General features: G+C 42.1%; 1 protein-coding gene across 10 annotated transcripts in view; it reads right to left on the reverse strand.

The window, feature by feature from the left end:
- SDCCAG8 (SHH signaling and ciliogenesis regulator SDCCAG8) overlaps positions 1–21,759 on the reverse strand; it is a 258,511-nt gene that overhangs the window by 221,332 nt on the left and 15,420 nt on the right. For all 10 annotated transcript variants that reach the window (XM_042926493.1, XM_042926498.1, XM_042926494.1 and 7 more), the window contains 2 exons: positions 20,082–20,195; positions 8,523–8,648 (listed from right to left, as the gene is read on the reverse strand). In XM_042926493.1, the coding sequence (XP_042782427.1) occupies positions 8,523–8,648; positions 20,082–20,195 (240 nt within the window). The remainder of the gene's footprint in view (positions 1–8,522; positions 8,649–20,081; positions 20,196–21,759) is intronic.

A 21,759-nucleotide genomic window follows, 5' to 3' on the forward strand; every position in this document is an offset into this window, starting at 1 on the left:
TGTCGGATGGCCACCAGAGGGGACCTTCGACCTCCCTACCATCCACCGAGTCAGGAGTATCATCTCTCAGCCTAAGACGGGCCATCTTGATCAGCTCCCTTACATTATCACTTGGCAGGACCTTGTGGAAGACCCACCCTCTTGGCTTAAACCCTTCCTAGCCCCGCTCCCTCCGGAGCCAAAACCCATTCTTGCTTTGCAGGGGACAAAGAAGAAGAAAAGTCTTATCCAGCCTTCAGCACCCCTCTACCCTGTCTTACAGGGGGGTACTGAAGAAGAATTAATTTTTCCTCCCTCATATAACCCCTCTAGGATGCTGGAAGAACACCATCCTCCCCCTCCGGGGGAGGCAGACGCTGTTCCGAGAGCGGGAGGCGGAAACGCTCCAGTGGGAAGCCCGCCCTTCACCAGACAAAGGGCTCAGAGGGAGCAATCCGCCTCCGCCGCCGACTCCACTATTCTGCCCCTGCGAGCCACCGGACCCCCAGACGCGGAGGGGAACCAGCCCCATCACTATTGGCCTTTCGCCACTAGTGACCTCTACAATTGGAAAGCTCAGAATCCTAAGTTTTCCGAGAAACCGGCAGGGCTTATTGATTTATTAGACTCTGTTCTTTTTACCCATCAGCCCACATGGGACGATTGCCAGCAGCTTTTGCAGGTCCTGTTCACGACTGAAGAAAGAGAAAGAATCCTCAATGGGGCCCGAAAACTAGTTCCGGGCACAGACGGGAATCCCACCACCAACCAGGCTCAGATAGATGCCTCCTTCCCCTTAACTCGGCCCCAGTGGGATTTCAACACGGCAGAAGGTAAGGAGAGGCTCCGGGTCTACCGCCAGACTCTAATGGGGGGTCTCCGAATGGCTGCTAGAAAGCCAACCAATTTGGCCAAGGTAGGAAATGTACAACAGGGAAAAGATGAATCTCCGGCTGCCTTTTTAGAACGGATCATGGAGGCATTCCGTACCTATACCCCCATGGATCCAGAGGCTCCGGAAAGCAAGGCTGCTGTTATCATGGCCTTTGTAAACCAATCGGCCATAGACATTAGGAGAAAATTACAGAAAATAGATAGACTAGGAGAAAAAAGTCTGCAGGACTTACTGGTGGTAGCCGAAAAGGTATATAATAACCGGGAGCTTCCTGAGGACAAGCAGGCTCGCGCCATGGCGGCTGCCAGCAGTAAGCAGACTCGAGACCTGGCGAGAATACTACTAGCTACCACTGCTGACTCCCCTGAGGAACGAGACCGCCGTCTCTGGCAGCTGGCAGACGACGTAAGAAAAGGTAAAAGAACCACCAAGGGGGGGAAGCAGAGGCTGCAGAAGGATCAGTGCGCATACTGCAAGGAGATAGGGCATTGGGCCCGAGATTGTCTGAAAAGGGCCGGCGGGAAAGGAAGCAAGACTGATCGAGTAAAAGTCCTAGAGCTAGATGAACTAAGTGATTAGGGGAGTCGGGGTTCGGACCCTCTCCCCGAACCCAGGGTAACTCTTAAAGTGGAGGGGACCCCTGTTGACTTCCTTGTCGACACCGGAGCACAACATTCGGTCCTCCGCACCCCACAAGGAAAACTAGCCAGCAAGAAGTCCTGGGTACAAGGGGCAACTGGTATGAGCCAGTATTCATGGACTACCCGAAGAACAGTAGATTTGGGAACGGGCCGGGTATCCCACTCCTTTATGGTAATACCAGAATGCCCCTACCCGCTGTTAGGACGGGACTTACTGACCAAGATTGGAGCTCAGATAACTTTCAGACAAGGGGGGCCTCAGGTCACCGATGGCAAGGGCCACCCCATCCAGGTCCTGACCATGAAACTGGAGGATGAATACCTCCTCCACCAGGAGGCGCTCCCGAGAGAGGATAATATAGACAGATGGCTACAAGAATTCCCCTCGGTTTGGGCAGAGACTGGGGGGGGGATGGGACTAGCCGCTCATAGGACCCCAGTCCTGGTAGAGCTCAAGCCAGGAGAGAGTCCGGTAAGGATCAAACAATACCCCATGTCACAGGAGGCCCGGAAGGGGATCCAGCCACACATCCGGAGACTACGAAGCCTAGGGGTACTAGTTCCTTGCCAGTCTGCCTGGAACACCCCCTTACTGCCGGTCAAAAAGCCTCACACAAATGACTACCGACCGGTACAAGACCTCCGGGAAGTAAATAAGAGGGTCGCGGACATACACCCAACTGTTCCCAACCCATATACTCTCTTGAGCTCCTTGGCGCCCTCCAGGGTCTGGTATACTGTACTAGATTTAAAGGACGCCTTCTTCAGTCTGCCGCTGGCACCCCAGAGCCAACCCCTGTTCGCCTTCGAGTGGCATGATCCGGAGGAGGGCTACAGTGGGCAACTCACCTGGACACGGCTACCTCAGGGATTCAAAAATTCACCCACCATCTTCGACGAGGCACTACACGAGGACCTGGGTGAGTACAGAAGGGAGCACCCTGGCCTCACCCTCCTACAGTACGTAGATGACATCCTGATTGCTGCTGACACGGCCAAAGACTGTGAGCGAGGGACCCAGGACCTGCTGGCTACCCTGGGGGCTTTAGGGTACCGGGCATCCGCGAAGAAGGCTCAGATATGCAGGGAGAGGGTAAGTTACCTGGGATATATCCTGGAGGGCGGACAGCGGCGGTTATCAGATGCCAGAAAAGAAACTGTCCTAAAGATCCCTACTCCCACCTCCCGAAGAGAAGTGAGGGAATTCCTAGGATCAGCCGGCTACTGCCGCCTCTGGGTTCCAGGTTTTGCTGAGATCGCCAGGCCCCTATATGAAGCTACCAAAGAGGGGAAAACATTTAAATGGACTGAAAAAGAAGAAATTGCCTTTAATCAGTTAAAAAAGGCCCTCCTAAGTGCCCCAGCCCTGGGCCTACCAGACATTATGAAACCCTTCCACCTCTTTGTAGACGAACATAAGGGAATAGCAAAAGGGGTTCTAACTCAAGCCTTAGGCCCCTGGAACCGCCCAGTGGCTTACCTGTCTAAGAAACTAGACCCAGTGGCTGCCGGCTGGCCGCCATGCCTAAGAATTATTGCGGCGACAGCACTCCTAGTCAAGGATGCAGACAAACTGACCCTAGGACAGGAGATCTGGATCACAACCCCACACGCCATTGAAGGGGTCCTGAAACAGCCTCCTGATAGATGGATGAGCAATACACGTGTGACTCATTACCAGAGCCTCCTACTCAACCCTCCACGAGTGCGGTTCCACCCCAGTGCAGCCCTCAATCCTGCAACCCTGCTGCCCGACCCTGACCTAGGTGCTCCACTACATGACTGTGCGGGAATCCTGGAACAAGTACATGGATTCCGGATGGACCTGACCGACCAGCCCCTCCCCGATGCCGAGGCTACTTGGTTCACTGATGGCAGCAGCTTTGTGCGAGATGGACACAGGTATGCGGGTGCAGCGGTGGTCACCGAAATGGACACCGTATGGGCGGAGGCTCTACCCTCCGGAACGTCAGCCCAGCGAGCGGAGCTCATAGCCCTCACCAAGGCGCTGATGCTGGGAGCTGGAAAACGGCTTAACATCTACACAGACAGCCGTTATGCATTTGCCACAGCTCATATTCATGGGGCAATTTATCAGGAGAGGGGGTTACTGACGGCAGAAGGACGGACTATAAAAAATAAGCAGGAGATACTTAACCTGCTTACGGCCTTATGGCTTCCTGCCAAGCTAGCCATTATCCACTGCCAAGGGCACCAAAAAGCTGATAACCCAGTAGCTAGAGGTAATCGAAAGGCTGACCAGGCAGCCAAGGCAGTAGCCCTTACTCCAGTCCCCACCATGACCATACAACTACCAGACCCGGGAGACCCAGTTTTACCAGACCAGCCCAAATACTCCCAGGAGGAGTTACAGCGGATCAAGAAACTCCCCATGGCCCAGGAGATAAAGGGATGGTGGTATACACCTAACAAGGAGCTCGTGCTGCCAGACCGGCTCGGAGTCTCAATATTAGAGCACATGCATCGGTCTACTCACATGGGGGCCCGAAAATTAAAAGACTTAATCCGACATGCCGGAATCAAGATTCACCAACAGGACACCAAAATAGAGCAAGTTGTATCTGCCTGCAAGACCTGCCAACTCACCAACGCGAAAGCCACATCAAATAAAAAAGGAACCAGGCTCAGAGGCACCAGACCGGGAGCCCAATGGGAAGTCGACTTCACTGAAGTCAAACCAGGAAAGTATGGTTATAAATATCTTTTAGTATTTACAGACACCTTCTCTGGCTGGGTGGAGGCATACCCAACCAAGCATGAAACGGCTCAGACGGTGGCTAAGAAGCTACTAGAAGACATCTTACCCAGGTATGGTTTTCCTGCCATGGTAGGATCAGACAATGGACCAGCTTTTATCTCTCAGGTAACACAGGCAGTAGCCAAGGCGGTGGGGGCAAACTGGAAATTACATTGTGCTTATAGGCCCCAGAGCTCAGGACAGGTAGAAAGAATGAATAGAACCCTAAAAGAGACCCTTACCAAATTAACCATGGAGACTGGCGGGGACTGGGTGACTCTCCTACCGTATGCCCTTTACCGGGTTAGAAACACTCCTTACACTCTGGGTTTTACTCCCTACGAGATCATGTTTGGCAGGCCACCCCCTGTTATTCCCAGCCTTCGAGCTGAACTTCTTGCAGAGTTTAAAGATCAAGAACTTTTTCTTTCCTTGAGAGGGCTCCAGAGGGCGCACGAGGATATTTGGCCGCGCCTCCGTGCCATCTACGAGGCTGGCCCGACCCCGACACCTCATCAGTACAAGCCGGGAGACTGGGTCTATGTCAAGAGGCACCACCGAGAGACTCTCGAGCCGCGCTGGAAGGGACCCTACATTGTAGTGCTGACAACCCCCACCGCTCTCAAAGTAGACGGCATCGCGACCTGGGTCCATCACACCCACGTTCGGCCAGCGGACCCCTCCTCGATCCGGAAGGACTTCGTCACGCGATGGGCCATCAGTCGGGACCAACACAACCCGCTCAAGCTCAAGCTCAAGCTACAGCACATTCGACCCACCTAATATTGGTAACTCTGTTAACTCTGCTTGTCATTGCTCATGCTACCGGGAGTCCCCACACCCCCCAAAACATCACCTGGCAGATCATAGATACCAGCTCAGGGACAATACTTAATTAGACCTCCCAGAGCCACCCCAGGGACACATGCTTCCCAGAACTTGGCGTAAACTTCTAAACTCTGTTCCCCTTGTCACCATAAATGCAGCCGGACCCATGATTGGGTCCGTAAGTTACATGACAAGGGGGGGAATGAAAGGGCGGGCCTACGCCGGCCGACTCCATCTTGTTCTGTGTTCTCCACCTTGAGTGACTATGTCCCCGACATGACCCCTTTTCCGGGAAATTCACAGAAACCTCAGACTGCGCCTCCTCCCCTTGAGTAACCTCCCGCTCACCCGTTCAAACTTTCTGATCAAAACACGCCCAGCGACCTGCGTAACAGGACTCCGACCCTTCCCCAACCAATCGGCTGAGGCCACGACCCTTCCCCAGCCAATCGGCTGAGGCCACAGCCATTACCTCACCAACTGCCCCTAGACCCCTATAAAACCTTTGTGCTTTTGAAACTCGCTCTCTCTCCCTGGTATCTCACCGCTGCGTCGGTGCAGGTAGGGGATTGAGCTCGAGCTAGCTCGAATAAAGGTTCTTTTGCTTTTGCATCGGACTCGGCTCCCTAGTGGTCTTTGGGGATCACGAATTCTGGGCATAACAAGCATGAGTTGGGGAGGGGCAGAGAGAGAGAGGGAGAGAGAGAATCCCAAGCAGGCTCTGTGCTGTCAGCATGGGCCTGACATGGGACTCGATCCCACAAACCACGAGTTCATGACCTGAGCTGAAACCAAGAGTCGGACACTTAACTGACTGAGTCACCCAGGCGCCCAACCATAAGAAACTGTTAAATACAGAGAACAAACTGAGGGTTGCTGGAGGGGAGGTAGGTAGCAGGATGGAACAAATGGGTGACGGGCATTAACGAGGTCACTTGCTGGGATGAGGACTGGGTGTTACATGTAAATGATCAATCACTAAATTCTACTCCTGAAACCAATACTACGCTACATGTTAACTAACTTGAATTTAAATTTAAAAACCCCTCTGAATTATAGCACCATGCTTATATTGCTGAAATGCCTCATTTCACCTACGCAAGCAAAAAGCAGTAAGCAGTGGGGGTAGGGGTGCCTGGTTGGTTCAGTTGGTTGAAAATCTGACTCCTGATTTCGGCTCAGAACCTGATCCCAGGGTTGTGGGATCGAGCCCTACGTGAAGTCTGCACTGAGTGTGGAGCCTACTTAGGACTCTCTCCGTCTCTATCTTTCTCTCTCTCTCCCCCCCCTCCCCCCCCCCCCCCCCCCCCCCCCCCCGGCTTTGCCCCTCTCCCCAGCCTGAGCCCTCTGTCTCTTAAAAAAAAAAAAAAAAAAAGCAGTACGGGTAGTAATTCTATATCTACAAAGTAACAGACGACCAACGTTAAAACAGACATCAAGGTCTCCTGACATATCTGCAACAATAATTTTGATTGTCTGCATTATATTTTAGTTCATGTGAATGTTAAAACATAACTCTCGACAGCTGTGTTTTATCCATAATTAAGGCGCAATTGACTTCAGCTAGTTTCCTTTGTTCATGTAGCAAAGCATGTTGCACTTTTACCATTGTCTCCTTCCCCTTTGGTGTTACTCACTTCTCTGCCCTCTGGTTCACTTGTCTGCCTGATTTCCTTTCTCACTTCACTTCCCCCTTCTTCCACTTCCTTGCCACTGTATAAATACTGAAGACTATGAATAATCAAGTAGCTGTTTGCTAAGTGACTGCATATTGGGAAGAAAACCAAAAGAATGTACTAATTTTTTAAAATGAGTGAATTCTAAGTACTTTTTATATGGCTTAAATTGACATCTTAAATTGACATTGAATAAGCAATTAAGATGGAAATTTTAACTACTAATATTGATAATAAATAATATAACATAATAATATAAATATTAAGAAAAGGTCTTCCAGGGAAGGGAAAACAGCTGACCGCAAACTGAAATGTACTGCAGAAAAATAACCTGAAACACTGATCGGCCCACTTTGTCATTCAGATTTAACACAATCAGCTGTCTCTAAACAGTAAATCCTAACACAGACCTCAAGGATTACAAATGAAACATCAGGTCAGGAAAATTTAAAAAACTTCTAAGTCGGGGCACCTGGGTGGCTCAGTCGGTTAAGCGTCCAACTTCGGCTCAGTTCACGATTTCATGGTTCATGAGTTCGAGCCCCATGTCAGGCTATGTGCTGACAGCTCAGAGCCTGGAGCCTGCTTCAGATTCTGTGTCCCCCCTCTCTCTCTGCCCCTCCCCTGCTCATGCCCTGTCTCTCTGTCTCAAAAATAAATAAAACATTAAAAAAAAAATTTAAAAAAAACAAAAAAAAAACTTCTAAGTCAAAAATTAGAGGACACCTAGATAAAACATTAAGACACGCATGTTTTTTTCTTAACAGGATGGATTTGCTAATGATGACTAAGCCAAAATCCACTGTAAAGTAAAGCTGCAGCAGGCAAGTATTAAAACTTCCCCATGCAACCCTGACTTTGTTTCAAAAAAGCAGAACAAGCTGTGATTAACTGTGTCCTACAGCAAAAGCGTAAGTACAAATTTTAAGGTGACAGTACCTCTGAAAAGTCATAAGGAGATATTGAGTTTAAACACTACTTAAGGATCATCACAAGAATTCTGTGTCCTAGAATTATAGAGATCCTTGAATCCACTGTTCTGCAAAATATGGCACATTCATATTTGCGACTCAAGGTCTCAACCCAGAGCGACTGCATCAGACTCTCAGGGGATGGCACTCAGGACTCTGCACGGTCAACAAATATCTCAAGTGATTGTCACTCACGTGAAAGATTAAGAACTGCTAATATAGCTGAATCCTCTCCATTTGCCAATAGACAGAGGAACATGAGGTTAAAGCCATGTTGGAAAACCCTGTAAAATCACTCGCTAACCCGCTTGTTAGGGACAATGGGAAGACTAACATGCTGATCCCTGGACCCTCGGGCCAGGGTTCCTTCTGCTCCTCCATTCTGCCAATCAGACGGATCAGAATTCAGAGCACGATTGGAACCCTTAGGGAAATACAACAGAAATCCAAGCTCCAGTATACAGTTTCTGGATTTAACAGAGTCCCTCCTATGTAATGCACTTCCTGCTTCATCCTGCTGTTTCCATATGGAAGAAACATCAACGGTGCGCTCAGGGAGGAAACCAGTGTGGATATGAGGCATTGCTACATCATTTCATTTGAGGATTCGTCCCACCACGGCGAATCTTAATTTTTGGGGCCCAAGCGAGCAACGGCAGAGTACATGTGGCAAATTTCAAGTGGAGGATTTCAGCAGTTCAGAGGCTGGTCGGGGAACGTTAGGAAGGAACGTTCAAACTAAAATATAATTTATGGTTTAAAAACAATGCTCACAGATGCATCCAGAAGTGTTTGTTCCCTCATTGCTTCCTCTTGTCTTTGAGATTTCAGCTCTTGTTGGAGACTTTCATTTTCAAGCACAACTACTTGTACCCTGTTTTTCATTCCAGACAGTTCCTCCTGTAAAAAGCAGAAACAAATAGCAAATGCATTAAGCATTTTTAACCACTGTTAATTGCTGTTTACTAAATGATCCAACATGCTATAAAGCATGGAAAACTTATGCTCTCTATCCATTTTCTGAATTATTATATTTAGAGAAATAAAGCAACTCAAACATTAGCTAACAAACAAACAAACAAAACAAGAGGCTAGGGAATACAGTAGAGGGTCTGCTAATGGCCATATCACAGAAATGTGTGATTTCTGACAATTTTTTTGTAGGCTTAAGAAAGGCTTTAATTAAAGGGCTTATCTAAAAGACTTTTAAGAATAAGGTAGACTGCTGAAAAATAAGATATATTATTATTCATGCTCAAATGCTAATAACTTGTTGAACCTGATAGAGTGATTAAATAGATAACAGGACTCTGAGACAGAAAGGCATGGAAAGTTGGAATAGTTATCCATGAATTGGTAGCCAGATGGAGGGAAATTATGAGTGACATAGTTTGGCAGAGAGTTCTTTAAGAGTGCTTCCTTAGCCTGGTGAGGAATAATACAAATGATTACAGATAAATAACAATTAGAATAGCTATTTAGTGGCGTCTCACTCTCTGAAAAAAATGTAACAAAAAAAATCAATGCACTGATGGTACAATATTTACCTTAATCTTCATTACCAGTATAATAAAAAAACATATTAAGCAATATATGCAAATTCTATTTCAATTATTTTATTCAGAAAAAAACCCAAAAACCAAATCTGAGCTCGAAAGCTATAATTAAAAAAACATTGCAGACTTGCAATTTTTGGTCTGGCATATAATGAGCTTGGAAGACATCATTTTCATCTTTACAACAAGCGAAAAGCTGAACAAACCAAGAAATCAACCACTCTTCTGAAATCCGTCAGAGAACTGAGGTCACAGGGAAAACTTCCATCCACGAAATTTGAGAGACAGACCAGTCTCTGAGAATCACAACCTACCTGAGCAGAAAGTTCCAGGGAAACCAGTACCAGGAAAGGGAAAGGTCAAGTGCGATTGGTGAAATGCCAGAAGCTCAGGGTGGACAAGTTTGAGAGTTAAAAATGCCAGAAGGACCCAGTCTAAAGGACCCAGAAGGACCCAGTCACAGTTTTGTGAGTTTTATCTTTAGGACACTACCAGGGTCTTACAGTAAAGACTAGAGACAAATCCCCTCAATCTTCTCTAGTAGGAGAGGAAAAATAGCTATTTTGAAATATGCCCAAAGCATTCTATTCTTAGAAAGGCCTGCCTTGAGAGAAACTATTCTACCAGCTAGGGCTTTTCAGAACCTAACAGCTAGGGCTTTTCAGAACCTACGTGACCTGAGGGAAGGGAAATACCCAACTCCAGCTCACTCAAGCCTTCTCACTGCACGTTAGATGAGAGGGTGAGGCCACTTGGGTGGCTCAGTTGGTTAAGCATGTAACTCTTGATTTCAGCTCATGTCATGATCTCATAGTTCGTGAGTTGAAGGCCCACGTCGGGCTCCATGCTGACAGTGCAGATCCTGCTTGGGATTCTCTCTCCCTCTCTCTCTCTGCCCCTACCCCCATGCATACTCTCTCTCTCTCTCTCTCTCTCTCTCTCTCTCAAAATATATAAATTGAAAAAAAAAAAAAAAAGATGAGAGGATGACTGAGAAGCACTTGTGAAGGTCAAAGCTAAGGGGCACAGACTCATTAAAAGATGGAAACCTAACCATACGACTATAAAATGCCTCCCCTGCTCCCACATCTAACCACCACATCAAAAGGGGGTCTGTAAAATAACAAAGGAATACAGTAAAATTACACATCTCAGACTATATTTAAGAAGAATTCTCAAGGGAAGCCCAAAGATAACAGGGGAGACATAAACCAGGACACTAGAGGAAATTTTAGCCTCTGACACCTATAATAACACAAAACAGTAAACACAGCCCAACTCCTACCAAGAAAAACATAATATCTCACACTAAAAAACTATTCCCTCAGTTCCTTCTACTATATCGTGTCCAGTATTCAACAAAAAATTAGAAAGCACATGAAAAGACAGTGCAGTTTCAGGAGACTAAGCAAGCTCAGAACAAGACTTGAATATGGCAGTTATCTTGGAATTATGAGATTGGGAGTTTAAAATAATTATGATTGATATGTTAAGTGTTAAAGGGTCTGATGGGAAAAGTAGACCACATGCAGGAACAGATGGGCAATATAAGCAGACATGGAAACCCTAAGAAAAAATAAAAGTGCTGGAAATCAAAAACACTGTAATGGAAATGACAAATGCCTTTGATGGGCTCATTAATAATAGACTGGTCACAATCAAGAAAAGAATCAGTGAGCTTAAAGAACTGCCAATAGAAACTTCCCAAAAGAAAATACAAAGAGAACAAAGAATGAAAAAGACAGAAGAGAAGATCCAAGAAATGCAGGACAATTATAAAAGGTGACAAAAGGGGAAATATTTGAAGGAATAATGACCTAGAATTTTCCAACATGATAGTTACCAAACACAGATCCAGGAAACTCAGAGAACATCAAGCAGGATAAAATAAACAATAACAAAAAAAAAAATCGGGGTGCCTGGGTGGCTCAGTCAGTTAAGCATCTGACTTCGGCTCAGGTCATGATCTCGTAGTTCACGAGTTTAGGCCCTGCGTCAGGCTCTGTGCTCAGAGCCAGGAGCCTGCTTTGGATTCTGTGTCTCCCTCTCTCTCTTCCCCTCACGCTCTTGTCTCTCTCTGTCTCTCAAAAATAAATAAATGTTAAAAAAGAATTTTAAAAAATCTATACCTATGCATATTATATTCAAAGTGCAGAAAGTCTATACCTATAGAGAAAAGTATAGGGGAGCTCAGAGAACATCAAGCAGGATAATATAACAAATAAATCTACACCTATGCATATCACATTCAAAGTGCAGAAAATCAAAGACAAACAGAAAATCCTCAAGGAAATCAGAATTTTAAAAAAAAGCAACCTTACTTATAGAGAAGAAAAGATAATTATATTGGACTACTCTTCAGAAACCATGTAAGCAAGAAGACAATGGAATGAAATATTTAAAGTATTAAAAGGAAAAAAACCCACCAACCTAGAATTGTATATTCAGGCAAATTAACCTTCAAAGATGAGGGGGAAAATAAAAACTTTCTCAGATAAATAAAAATTGGGGAAATTTGTCTCCAGTAGACCTGCCTTGCAAGAAATGTTAAAAGAACTTCTGCAGAAAGGAGGAAAATGATACAATTTATAAGTTAAGGTCTACATAAAAAAAAGAAAGAGCATTTAAAAAGGATTATATGGTGATAAAATATTTTATTTTTCTTAATATTAACTGATCTAACATATAACAGTTTGCTCAAATCACAGTAGTAGCACTATATATAGTGATTACAGTGTATGAATAACTGAAATGAATGCCAGCAATGTTGTAGAGGACAGGAGGGAGGGATTGGAAACACTCTCTTACAAGGACCTTGCCCTACCCACGTAGTGGTATAGAGCTATTTGACAACAGCCTTTGATTATTGATCAGTGTGACTGCAAACTCAAGGGCAGCTACTTACAAAAAGTAAAAATAGTTCACCTGGTATGCTAAGAGAGGAGAAAAACTGCAATCATATAACATGCTCACTTAAAACCAGAGAAGGCAAAAAAACAGTAGAAGAGAAGGAAAGAAAGAAAGAAAGAAAGAAAGAAAGAAAGAAAGAAAGAAAGAAAGAAAACAAACAAACAAGGGCCATGAGTAGAAAACAGTAACAAATATGGTAGATATTATCCAACTATATTGATATCCAAGTATATCAGTAATAACTTTAAATGTCCATGGTCTGAATACACCAATAAAAATCAGAGACTGTAAGAGTGAATGACAAACAGGACACAAGTATATGTTGTCCATAAGAAGTCGACTTTAAATATAAAGACACAGATTGATTAAAGGTAAATGGATAGAGAGAGATATACCATGCTAACACAAATCAAAAGAAAGCTGGGGTAGCTACATTAATTTCACACAAAACAGACTTCATACCAAATAAAAATATAAGGGATAAAAAGGAGCATCACACAGTGATAAAGGGGTCAATTCTCCCAGCAGACATAATAATCCTCAACGTGTTTGTGTCTAACAATAGAGCATCACAATACACGATACAAAAACTGATAGAACTGTACAGAGAAACAGAGGAATCCACTATTTAAGCTGGAGATTTCAATACCCCTCTGTCAATAACTGACAAGACCCAGAGATCTTGCAGATTGGCAAAATATCAATAAGAATATAGTTGAACTGAACAGCACCATCAATCAACCGGATCTAATTTGGCATTTACAGAACACTTTATTCAACAACAGAATACACATTCTTCTCAAGCTAACAGAACATTTCACCAAGACATACCAATCACATCCTGGGTGTAAAAACACACCTTAACAAATTAAAAAGAATAGAAACCATAAAAAGTATGTTCTCAGATGACAATGGAAGTAAACTAGAAATCAATAACAGAAAGAGAGTTGGAACACTCCCAATATACTTGGTAATTAAACAACACTTCTTCTTAATTTTTTTTTAATGGTTTATTCATTTCTTGAGAGAGGGAGAGAGAGCTAGAACCAGGGAGGGGCAGAGAGAGAGAGAGGGAGATACAGAATCTGAAGCAGGTTCCAGGCTCCGAGCTGTCAGCACAGAGCCCAAGGTGGGGCTTGAACTCACAAACTGCGAGATCATGACCTGAGCCAAAGTCGGATGCTTAACCGACTGAGTCACCCAGGAGCCCCTAAACAACACTTCTAAATAACATACAGGTCAAGGACAAAGTCTTGAGGAAAATTTTAAAATATTTTGAACAAAATAAAAATGGAAATACAACTAATCAAGATTTGGGAGATGCAACACAACTAGTGAAAAACATTAGAAAAGAAGAAAGATTCCAAATCAGTAATCTAAGCTTTTGTCTTAGGAAACTTTCAAAAAAGGGGGAGCAAATTCAATCCAAAGAAGATATAATAAAAATTAGAGTAGAGATCAAAGAAATTAAAAATAGGATAAATAAGGAAAATAGGAAATAAGATACCTAGGAATAAACCTAACCAAAGGGGTGAAAGACCTGTACTGTGAAAACTATAAAACATTAGTAAAAGAAACTGAAGAGGACACAAAGAAATGAAAAGATATTCCATGCTCATGGATTGGAAGAACAAATATTGTTAAAATGTCTATAGTACCCAAAGCAATCTACACATTTAATGCAACCCGTATTAAAATACCAACAGTATTTTTCACAGAGCTGGAACAGACAATTCTAAAATTTGTATGGAACCACAAAAGCCCCCAAATAGCCAAAGCAACCTTGAAAAAGAAAAGCAAAGCTGGAGGCATCACAATTTCAGACTTCAAATTATATTACAAAGCTGTACTGATCAAAACAGTATGTTATTGGCACAAAAACAGACACATAGATCAATAGAGCAGAGTAGAAAACCCAGAAATGAACCCACAGTACATGGTCAATTAATCTTTGACAAAGCAGGAAAGAATGTCCAATGGGGAAAAGACAGTCTCTTCAACGAATGGTGTTGGGAAAACTGGGCAGCAACATGCAAAAGAATGAAACTGGTCCACTTTCTTACACCAAACACAAAAACAAATTCAAAATGGATTATTAAATATCCAAATGTGAGACCTGAAACTGATAAAAAAAAATCCTAGAGAAGAACATAGGCAGTAACCTCTTTGACACTGGCCATAGCAACTTATTTCTAGATATGCCTCTTGAGGCAAGGAAAACAAAAGCAAAATAAACTATTGGGACTTTATCAAAATAAAAAGCTTCTGCACAGTGAGAGAAACAATCAAAAAAACTAAAAGGCAACCTATGTAATGGGAGAAGTGTCTGCAAATGACATCTGATACAGGGGTAGTATCCAAAATATATAAAGAACTTATAAAACTCAATACTCAAAAAACAAATAATCCAATTAGAAATGGGAAGAAGACACGAACAGATATTTTTCCAGAGAAGACACACAGATGGCCAACAGACACATGAAAATATACTTAACATCACTGACCATCAAGGAAATACACATCAAAGCTACAATACAGAACTACAATGACATGTCACCTCACACCTGTCAGAGTGGCTAAAATAAGCAACACAAGATACAACAGATGTTGGCAAGGATGTGGAGAAAGGGGAATGCTCTTGCACTGTTGGGGGGCATGTAACTGGTGTAGCCACTCTAGAAAACAGAATGGAGGTTCCTCAAAAAGTTAAATATAGAACTACCCTAGTTCCAGCAGTTGCATTAGTAACTATTTATACAAAAAATACAAAAATACCAATTCAAACGGATACATGCACCCCAAAGTCTATAGAAGCATTATCTACAAGAGCCAAATTATACAAAGAACCCAAGTGTCCATCGACAGATGGATGGATAAATGCATGGTATAGATACATGATGGAATATTACCCAGCCATAAAAAAGATTGAAATCTTGCCATTTGCAACGACATGGATGGAGCTACAGAGTATTATGCTATGGCTACAGAGTATTATGCTATGGGAAATAAGTCACTCAGAGAAAGACAAATACCATATGATTTCACTCATATGTGGAAGTTAAGAACAAAAAAAAATGAGCAAAGGAAAAAAAAGAGAGGCAAACCAAGAAACAGATTCTTAGCTATATTGAACAAACTGATGGTTACCAGAGAGAGAGGAGGTCAGTGCGGGGAGGGAGGGATGGGTTAGACAGGTGATGAGGATTAAGGAGTACACTTGTGATGAGCACTGGGTATTGTATGGAAGTGTTGAGTCACAATATTGTACACCTGAAACTAATACACTATATGTTAACTAACTAGAATTTAAATAAAAACTTAGGGGTGCCTGGCTGGCTCAGTTGGTAGAGCTTATGACTCTTGATCTCTTGGTTGTGTATTCAAGCCCCAAGTGTGGCATGGAGTTTACTTAAAATAAAATTTAAAAAAGAAAAAGAAAATACATAAAATCTTTAAAAATACATTTAAAAAGGATATAAAAATTAATTATTATTAAATAAAAAATTTTAAAAATTAATAAAATATCTCTAAGCCCTTAAATGTTACTTTTATTCTGTTACTCTCTTGTTAAAACATATCAAATGCGTACTCCGTCTACCTTTCAAGGCTTTTGTAATCTTCCATTTTCCCAGCTCAGCATAGTTTTAATAATTTCTAACAGAATCCTCTACTGCAGAAATTTAGAATAGATGCCTCATGGCCCCATAAATAAACCCTATTCATCCTGAGTATATCCTTTCAGTGTTGCTGTTCTCTCTATGGAACTCTTTTACCCCACTTCTGCTGATCTAAATGATCTTACTCTTTTAAGATTGCTCTCTCCCAGAAAAATATCTCCCAAAACTCCAGCTTTTAGTACCTTTCTACTCTTATTATAACTACAGTTTATATTACAGAATACAGACTACATTATACTCTCTATAGTGTTGCTATGGTGCTCATAGACATTAGTACTCTCTTCTTGACCAGATGGTAAATTTATTACAATTTATATTGAAGGGTGGCAAAATCTGCCACCTCAAAATATGCCACTTTGGAATAAGAATTATTTTGAGCTAAAGACACTTGAAAAACAGAAAATACAAAAAGAGTGCTCTGACTTCCCCTTTTTTTCCTGAAAGCAGGAGATAAAACTCCCATGTGAAAGATGGCCTCCCTGTTATCAGGAGGAAAGAAACATTCTTATCACCAGAGACAGGGAGTGGAGGCTGAGAGGCATCTGTGCAAACAGACCTCATTAAAATAACTCATCTTCCTTTAACCTCCCCATATATTTTAGTTATGTTTCCACATTGCCTCTCTTTGTTCAACGTATAAAAGCATTTAGGTTTTGCCATTTCTTTCAGACATCATTTCCTTATGAGGTCTCCCATGTCACATAAAACTTCTATTGAAACAATCCCATTTACAATTGCACCAAAAGGAATAAAATACCTAGAAATAAGTTAAACCAAGGAGATGAAAGATCTATACTCTGAAAACTATAAGACACTGATAAAAGAAACTGAAAAAGATACAAATAGAAAAGCTATACCATGCTCATGGATTTGAAGAATAAATATCGTTAAAGTGTCCATGTTACCTAAGGCAACCTACATATTCAAAGCAATCTCTATCAAAATACTAATATCACTTTCCACAGAACTAGAACAAATAATCCTAACATTTGTACAGAACCACAAAAGACCCCGAATAGCCAAAGTAATCTTGAGAAAGAAGAACAAAGCTGGAGGTATCACAATCCCAGATTTCAAGAAGTTCTACAAAGCTATAGTAGTCAAAATAGTATGGTACTGGCACAAAAACAGACACATAGAACAATGGAACAGAATAGAGAGCCCAGAAATAAACACACCTATATGGTCACTTAATCTATGACAAAAGAGGCAAGAATATACAATAGGGAAATGACATCTTGTCAATAAATGGTGTTAGGAAAACTGGACAGCTACATGAAAAAAAATGAAAATGGACCACATTCCTATACCATACACAAAAATAAACTCAAAACGGATTAAATACCTGAATGTGAAACCTTAAACCATAAAATTTCTAAAAAATAAAACATAGGCAGTAATCTCTTATTAGCAACACGTTTATGGATATGTCTCCTCAGGCAAGGGAAACAAAAGCAAAAATAAACTATTGGGACTACACCAAAATAAAAAGCTTTTGCACAGCAAAGGAAATTACCAACAGAACAAAAAGGAAACCTAGAGAATGGGAGAAGAGATGTGCAAATGATATATCTGGTAAGTGGTTAATATCCAAAATTTATAAAGAACCTACACTACTCAACATCAAAATAAATAACCTGATTTAAAAATAGGCAGAGGGCCTGAATAGACATTTCTCCAAAGACACACAGATGGCCAATAGACACATGAAATGATGCTCAACATCACTGATCATCAGGGGGGAAAAAAATCAAAACCACAATGAGATATCACCTCACACCAGTCAGAATGGCTAGTATCAAAGAGACAAGAATCAACAAGTGTTGATGAGGATATGAAGAAACGGGAACCTTCATGCACTGTTGGTGGGAATGTAAATTGGTGTAGTCACTGTGGAAGACAGCATGGAGATTCCCCAAAACATTAATATTAGAAATACCATATGATCCAGTAATTCCACTGCTGGGTATTCGCCCCCAAAACTGACACAAATCCAAAAAGATATATGCACATCTCTGTTTACTTCAGCAGTATTTACAATAGCCAAGATATGGAAGCAACCAAGTGTGTGCATTGATATATGAATGGATAAAGAAGATGTGCAGGCTGTGTGTGTGTGTGTGCACGTGTGCGTGTGTGTGTATGTGTATACATACATATGTATGTGTACATACACAATCACATATATATACATATATATACATATATTACTTAGCCATAAAATATTACTTAGCCATAAAAAAGAATGAGATCTTGCATTTGTGACAACATGGATGGACCTAGAGGGTATCATGCTAAGTGAAATATATCAGACAGGGCGCCTGGGTGGCTTGGTCGGTTGAGCGTTCGACTTCAGCTCAGGTCATGATCTCACACTCCTTGGGTTCGAGCCCCGCGTCAGGCTCTGTGCTGACGGCTCAGAGCCTGGAGCCTGTTTCGGATTCTGTGTCTCCCTCTCTCTCTGCCCCTCCCCTGTTCATGCTCTGTCTCTCTCCATCTCAAAAATAAATAAACGTTAAAAAAAATTAAAAAAAAAAAAAAGAAATATATCAGACAGAGGAAGACAAATACCATATGATTTCACTTATACATGGAATCTAAAGAGCAAAATAAAGAAACAAACCAACAGCCTCTTAAATACAGAGAGGTGGTTGTCAGAGGAGAGGTGGGTAAGGGGATGAATGAAGTAGATAATGGGAATTAAGAGGTATAAACTTTCAGTTATAAAATAAGTAAGTCACAGATATGAAAAGTATAGCTCAAAGAATACAGTCAATAATATTATAATAATGTTTTATTGTGACAGATGGTCACTACACTTATTGTGTTGAGCACTGAGTAATATATGGAAGTATTCAATCAATATGTTGTGCACCTAAAAATAATATAATATTGTATGTCAGTTATACTTCAATAACAATAAAAACAAATGTGTATACTTTCATCCTGTTAATCTGCCTTATGTTAATTTAAGTCTAAGTCCCAGCTGTAAACTCTAAGAGGGTAGAGATGAAGTTTTATCTCCGCTACAATATTTTTTAAGTTTTACCCACAGCATCTGAGTGATTAACAGGAGCTTATTACTGGAATGAGTCCTAGGACATTATTTCAGCCTTTCTGGTAATCCAAGAACACTGTGCAATGATGACTGTATCTGCTAAAATTAGGAACGTCTTTGTAAAGTCAAGACAATGAAATGTTTAAAGGTTTCTGAAGGCACATATCAACTTTCACCTTGGAAGAGTAACCAGAATGTAAAAAAAATAATACACGAGGGGCTCCTGGATGGCTCAGTCGGTTAAGCATCTGGCTCTTGATTTTGGCTCAGGTCATGATCTCACGGTTTGTGAGACTGAGCCCTGCACCAGGCTCTGCACTGACAGCATGGAGCCTGCTTGGGATTCTCTCTCTCTCTCTCTCTCTCTCTCTCTCTCTGTCTCTGTCTCTCTCTCTCTCCTCTCTGTCTGCCTGTCCCCAATGCTGGTGCACTCTCTCTCTCAAAGTAAATAAATAAACATTTAAAAATTATACATATAATACAAGATGCATTGGTAATGAATAAAAAAAAAAAAAAAAGAAAAACTAAAATGCTAACCTAGTTTGGAAAGGCAGAAAAGCTCCAATGGCATTAGTGACACTACTAAATTGCATACAGTTGAGCAATAGAACCATCTGGTGTTTTAAGCCGTAGTGGACACATTTGGTTTCTCAATCATTGCTATCAATGGCTAACAAGCCATCCTTATTCAAAGCTAAGGGAAGAACCTTCACCCTGACAATGGAATGGACTTGGTCTGCAGTTTATAGTTCCTGCTTCTGCACCAGTGCTCAGTAGGCTGACAAGGTGGGAAGATGACTGACCGGTCGTACTGTCCCAAAGAATGTGCCATCAGCTGGGCTAAAGAACATGGGGTGGAAAGCAAAAACTCTGAAACGTGAGAGCATATTATCAAAATATCAGACATAGTTATGGGCTGGGAAATTAAGCAATCATAAATGGCATGGTCAGGAGTATCATTCCCCGGCTTGGGAAGCCCCTGTAACACATCAGCCTCCTCAATCATTTAAGGGTGATAATTGTCAAATGTATCGCAATACACATGAAGACAAATAATAGCAAATTTTCACATAAGGTATCACTAATATAAACTTTAATGTAGTTACATTTAAATTTTTAATGAGAAACTTACCTTGCAGAACTTGACTTCTGCCTCTAAATGATGAATGTACTGAGACTGGTCATTGATGATCGGAACAAGATTGTGGATGGTAGGCACGTTGGCTTCCTCATCTTCTGACGCCCTCTAAGGCAAGAAACAAACAAAAACTAAGCATGTTTGGATTTAGCAGAGACTCAGGTAATACTGCCTCCATACTCAATTTAGTACTGATGTCATATAAACATCGAGGAGATCACAATGTGGCCAATAGTGTTCATTTCTCTATCCTATAAATTTCATATAGATAAGATTCAAGGATACCAATATCATGTGTTAAAGATGGAAAGTGGAAGTGGTTACAAAAAGAGTGGCAAGTGGAAGAATGCTGGACTAGTCTAATTGGCTTGGGAAAAACTGCCCATTAGAGCCATCTGGAAATGGGACGTCCCACTCAGTAATGCTGAGATAAAAGGACAACTCCCTTCAAGAAACTGCCATGCAAGAGCACTGCTGCCTAAAACTGAACAGTTGCCGGAAGAAGGGATTCTTCAGACAAGCATTTGCCGCCAGGTGGGTCAATGAGGTAAAATTCTACAAAGGAGTACATTAGCCAAACGTGGTTTCTGAGTTTTGACTCAAGGCAATTGGAGACCCTGCTGGTCTGGGGCACAGAGCCTCCAAGACTAGAGTGCTAAAGCAGACACTGGAGAAAACTCAAGAGCTCCCTTGCACCGGGAGTCCAGAGAAGAGACTTCCTGCATACTCCTGCAGCATTCCTGAATTGACTTTAATATCATATATATCCTACTTTCTCCTAAAATGATTGTAGAATGGTTTCTAGAATCATTTATCATTCCATGACATTTTGTAAAGAAAAGAAGAAGTCAGGAAGGGAAAATGAGTGTCAACCAGATAGATGAACCCAGAGAAAGCTTGAGATCAGACACCCAGTCACTATTTTTCAGTCTGGCAGAAATTCCTGACGACAACAAAGTACCAGCTCTCACGGCAGAATAATTAAGTAGAGTTTTGCTTCTTGGAACATTTAAGAAATTTAAAAATCAAAATAACTTTAATTAAATGGATGATCTGTTGTGAATAGAAAGCAATTCATTATAATAAAGGTATATTAATAGAAATGGGTCCAGAATATGGCAAATAAGAATTAAATATCACTCTGGGCACATAAAGGAAAGTCTGTGTAAAAACAAAACAAAACAAACAAACAAACAAAAACACAAGCTAATACTCTGTAGAAAATAAAATCACCTGTATATATTTTGAAGGATTTATTATAGTCTGGATATCCACATTTCAAAAATATAAGCCATAAAATCCTTCTCAACCGTGTCTCAATTTCACTGTCCATACAGCCCCTTATTTCCAGTATGGCATACGGGCTATGAAAGTGCATCTAGGGGCACCTGGGGGGCTCAGTGGGTTAAACGTCCAACTCTTGATTCTAGCCCAGATCATGATCTCATGGTTTCGTGAGTTTGAGCCCCTCACTGGGCTCTGCGCTGACCATGCAGAGCCTACTCGGGATTCTCCCTTTTTCTCTGTCCCCACCCCCGCTCGCACTCTCTCTGCCTCTCTCCAAATAAATAAATAAACTTCACAAATAAAAGTGGATCTAAACCTTCAAAAGCTGCTTATTATTACTGTGGCTTATAATCGTTCCATGTGGGCTGTATACATTCTGAACGTG

The sequence above is a fragment of the Panthera leo genome, chromosome F3, assembly GCF_018350215.1.
Source record: "Panthera leo isolate Ple1 chromosome F3, P.leo_Ple1_pat1.1, whole genome shotgun sequence".
NCBI classification, from domain to species: Eukaryota; Metazoa; Chordata; class Mammalia; order Carnivora; family Felidae; genus Panthera; species Panthera leo.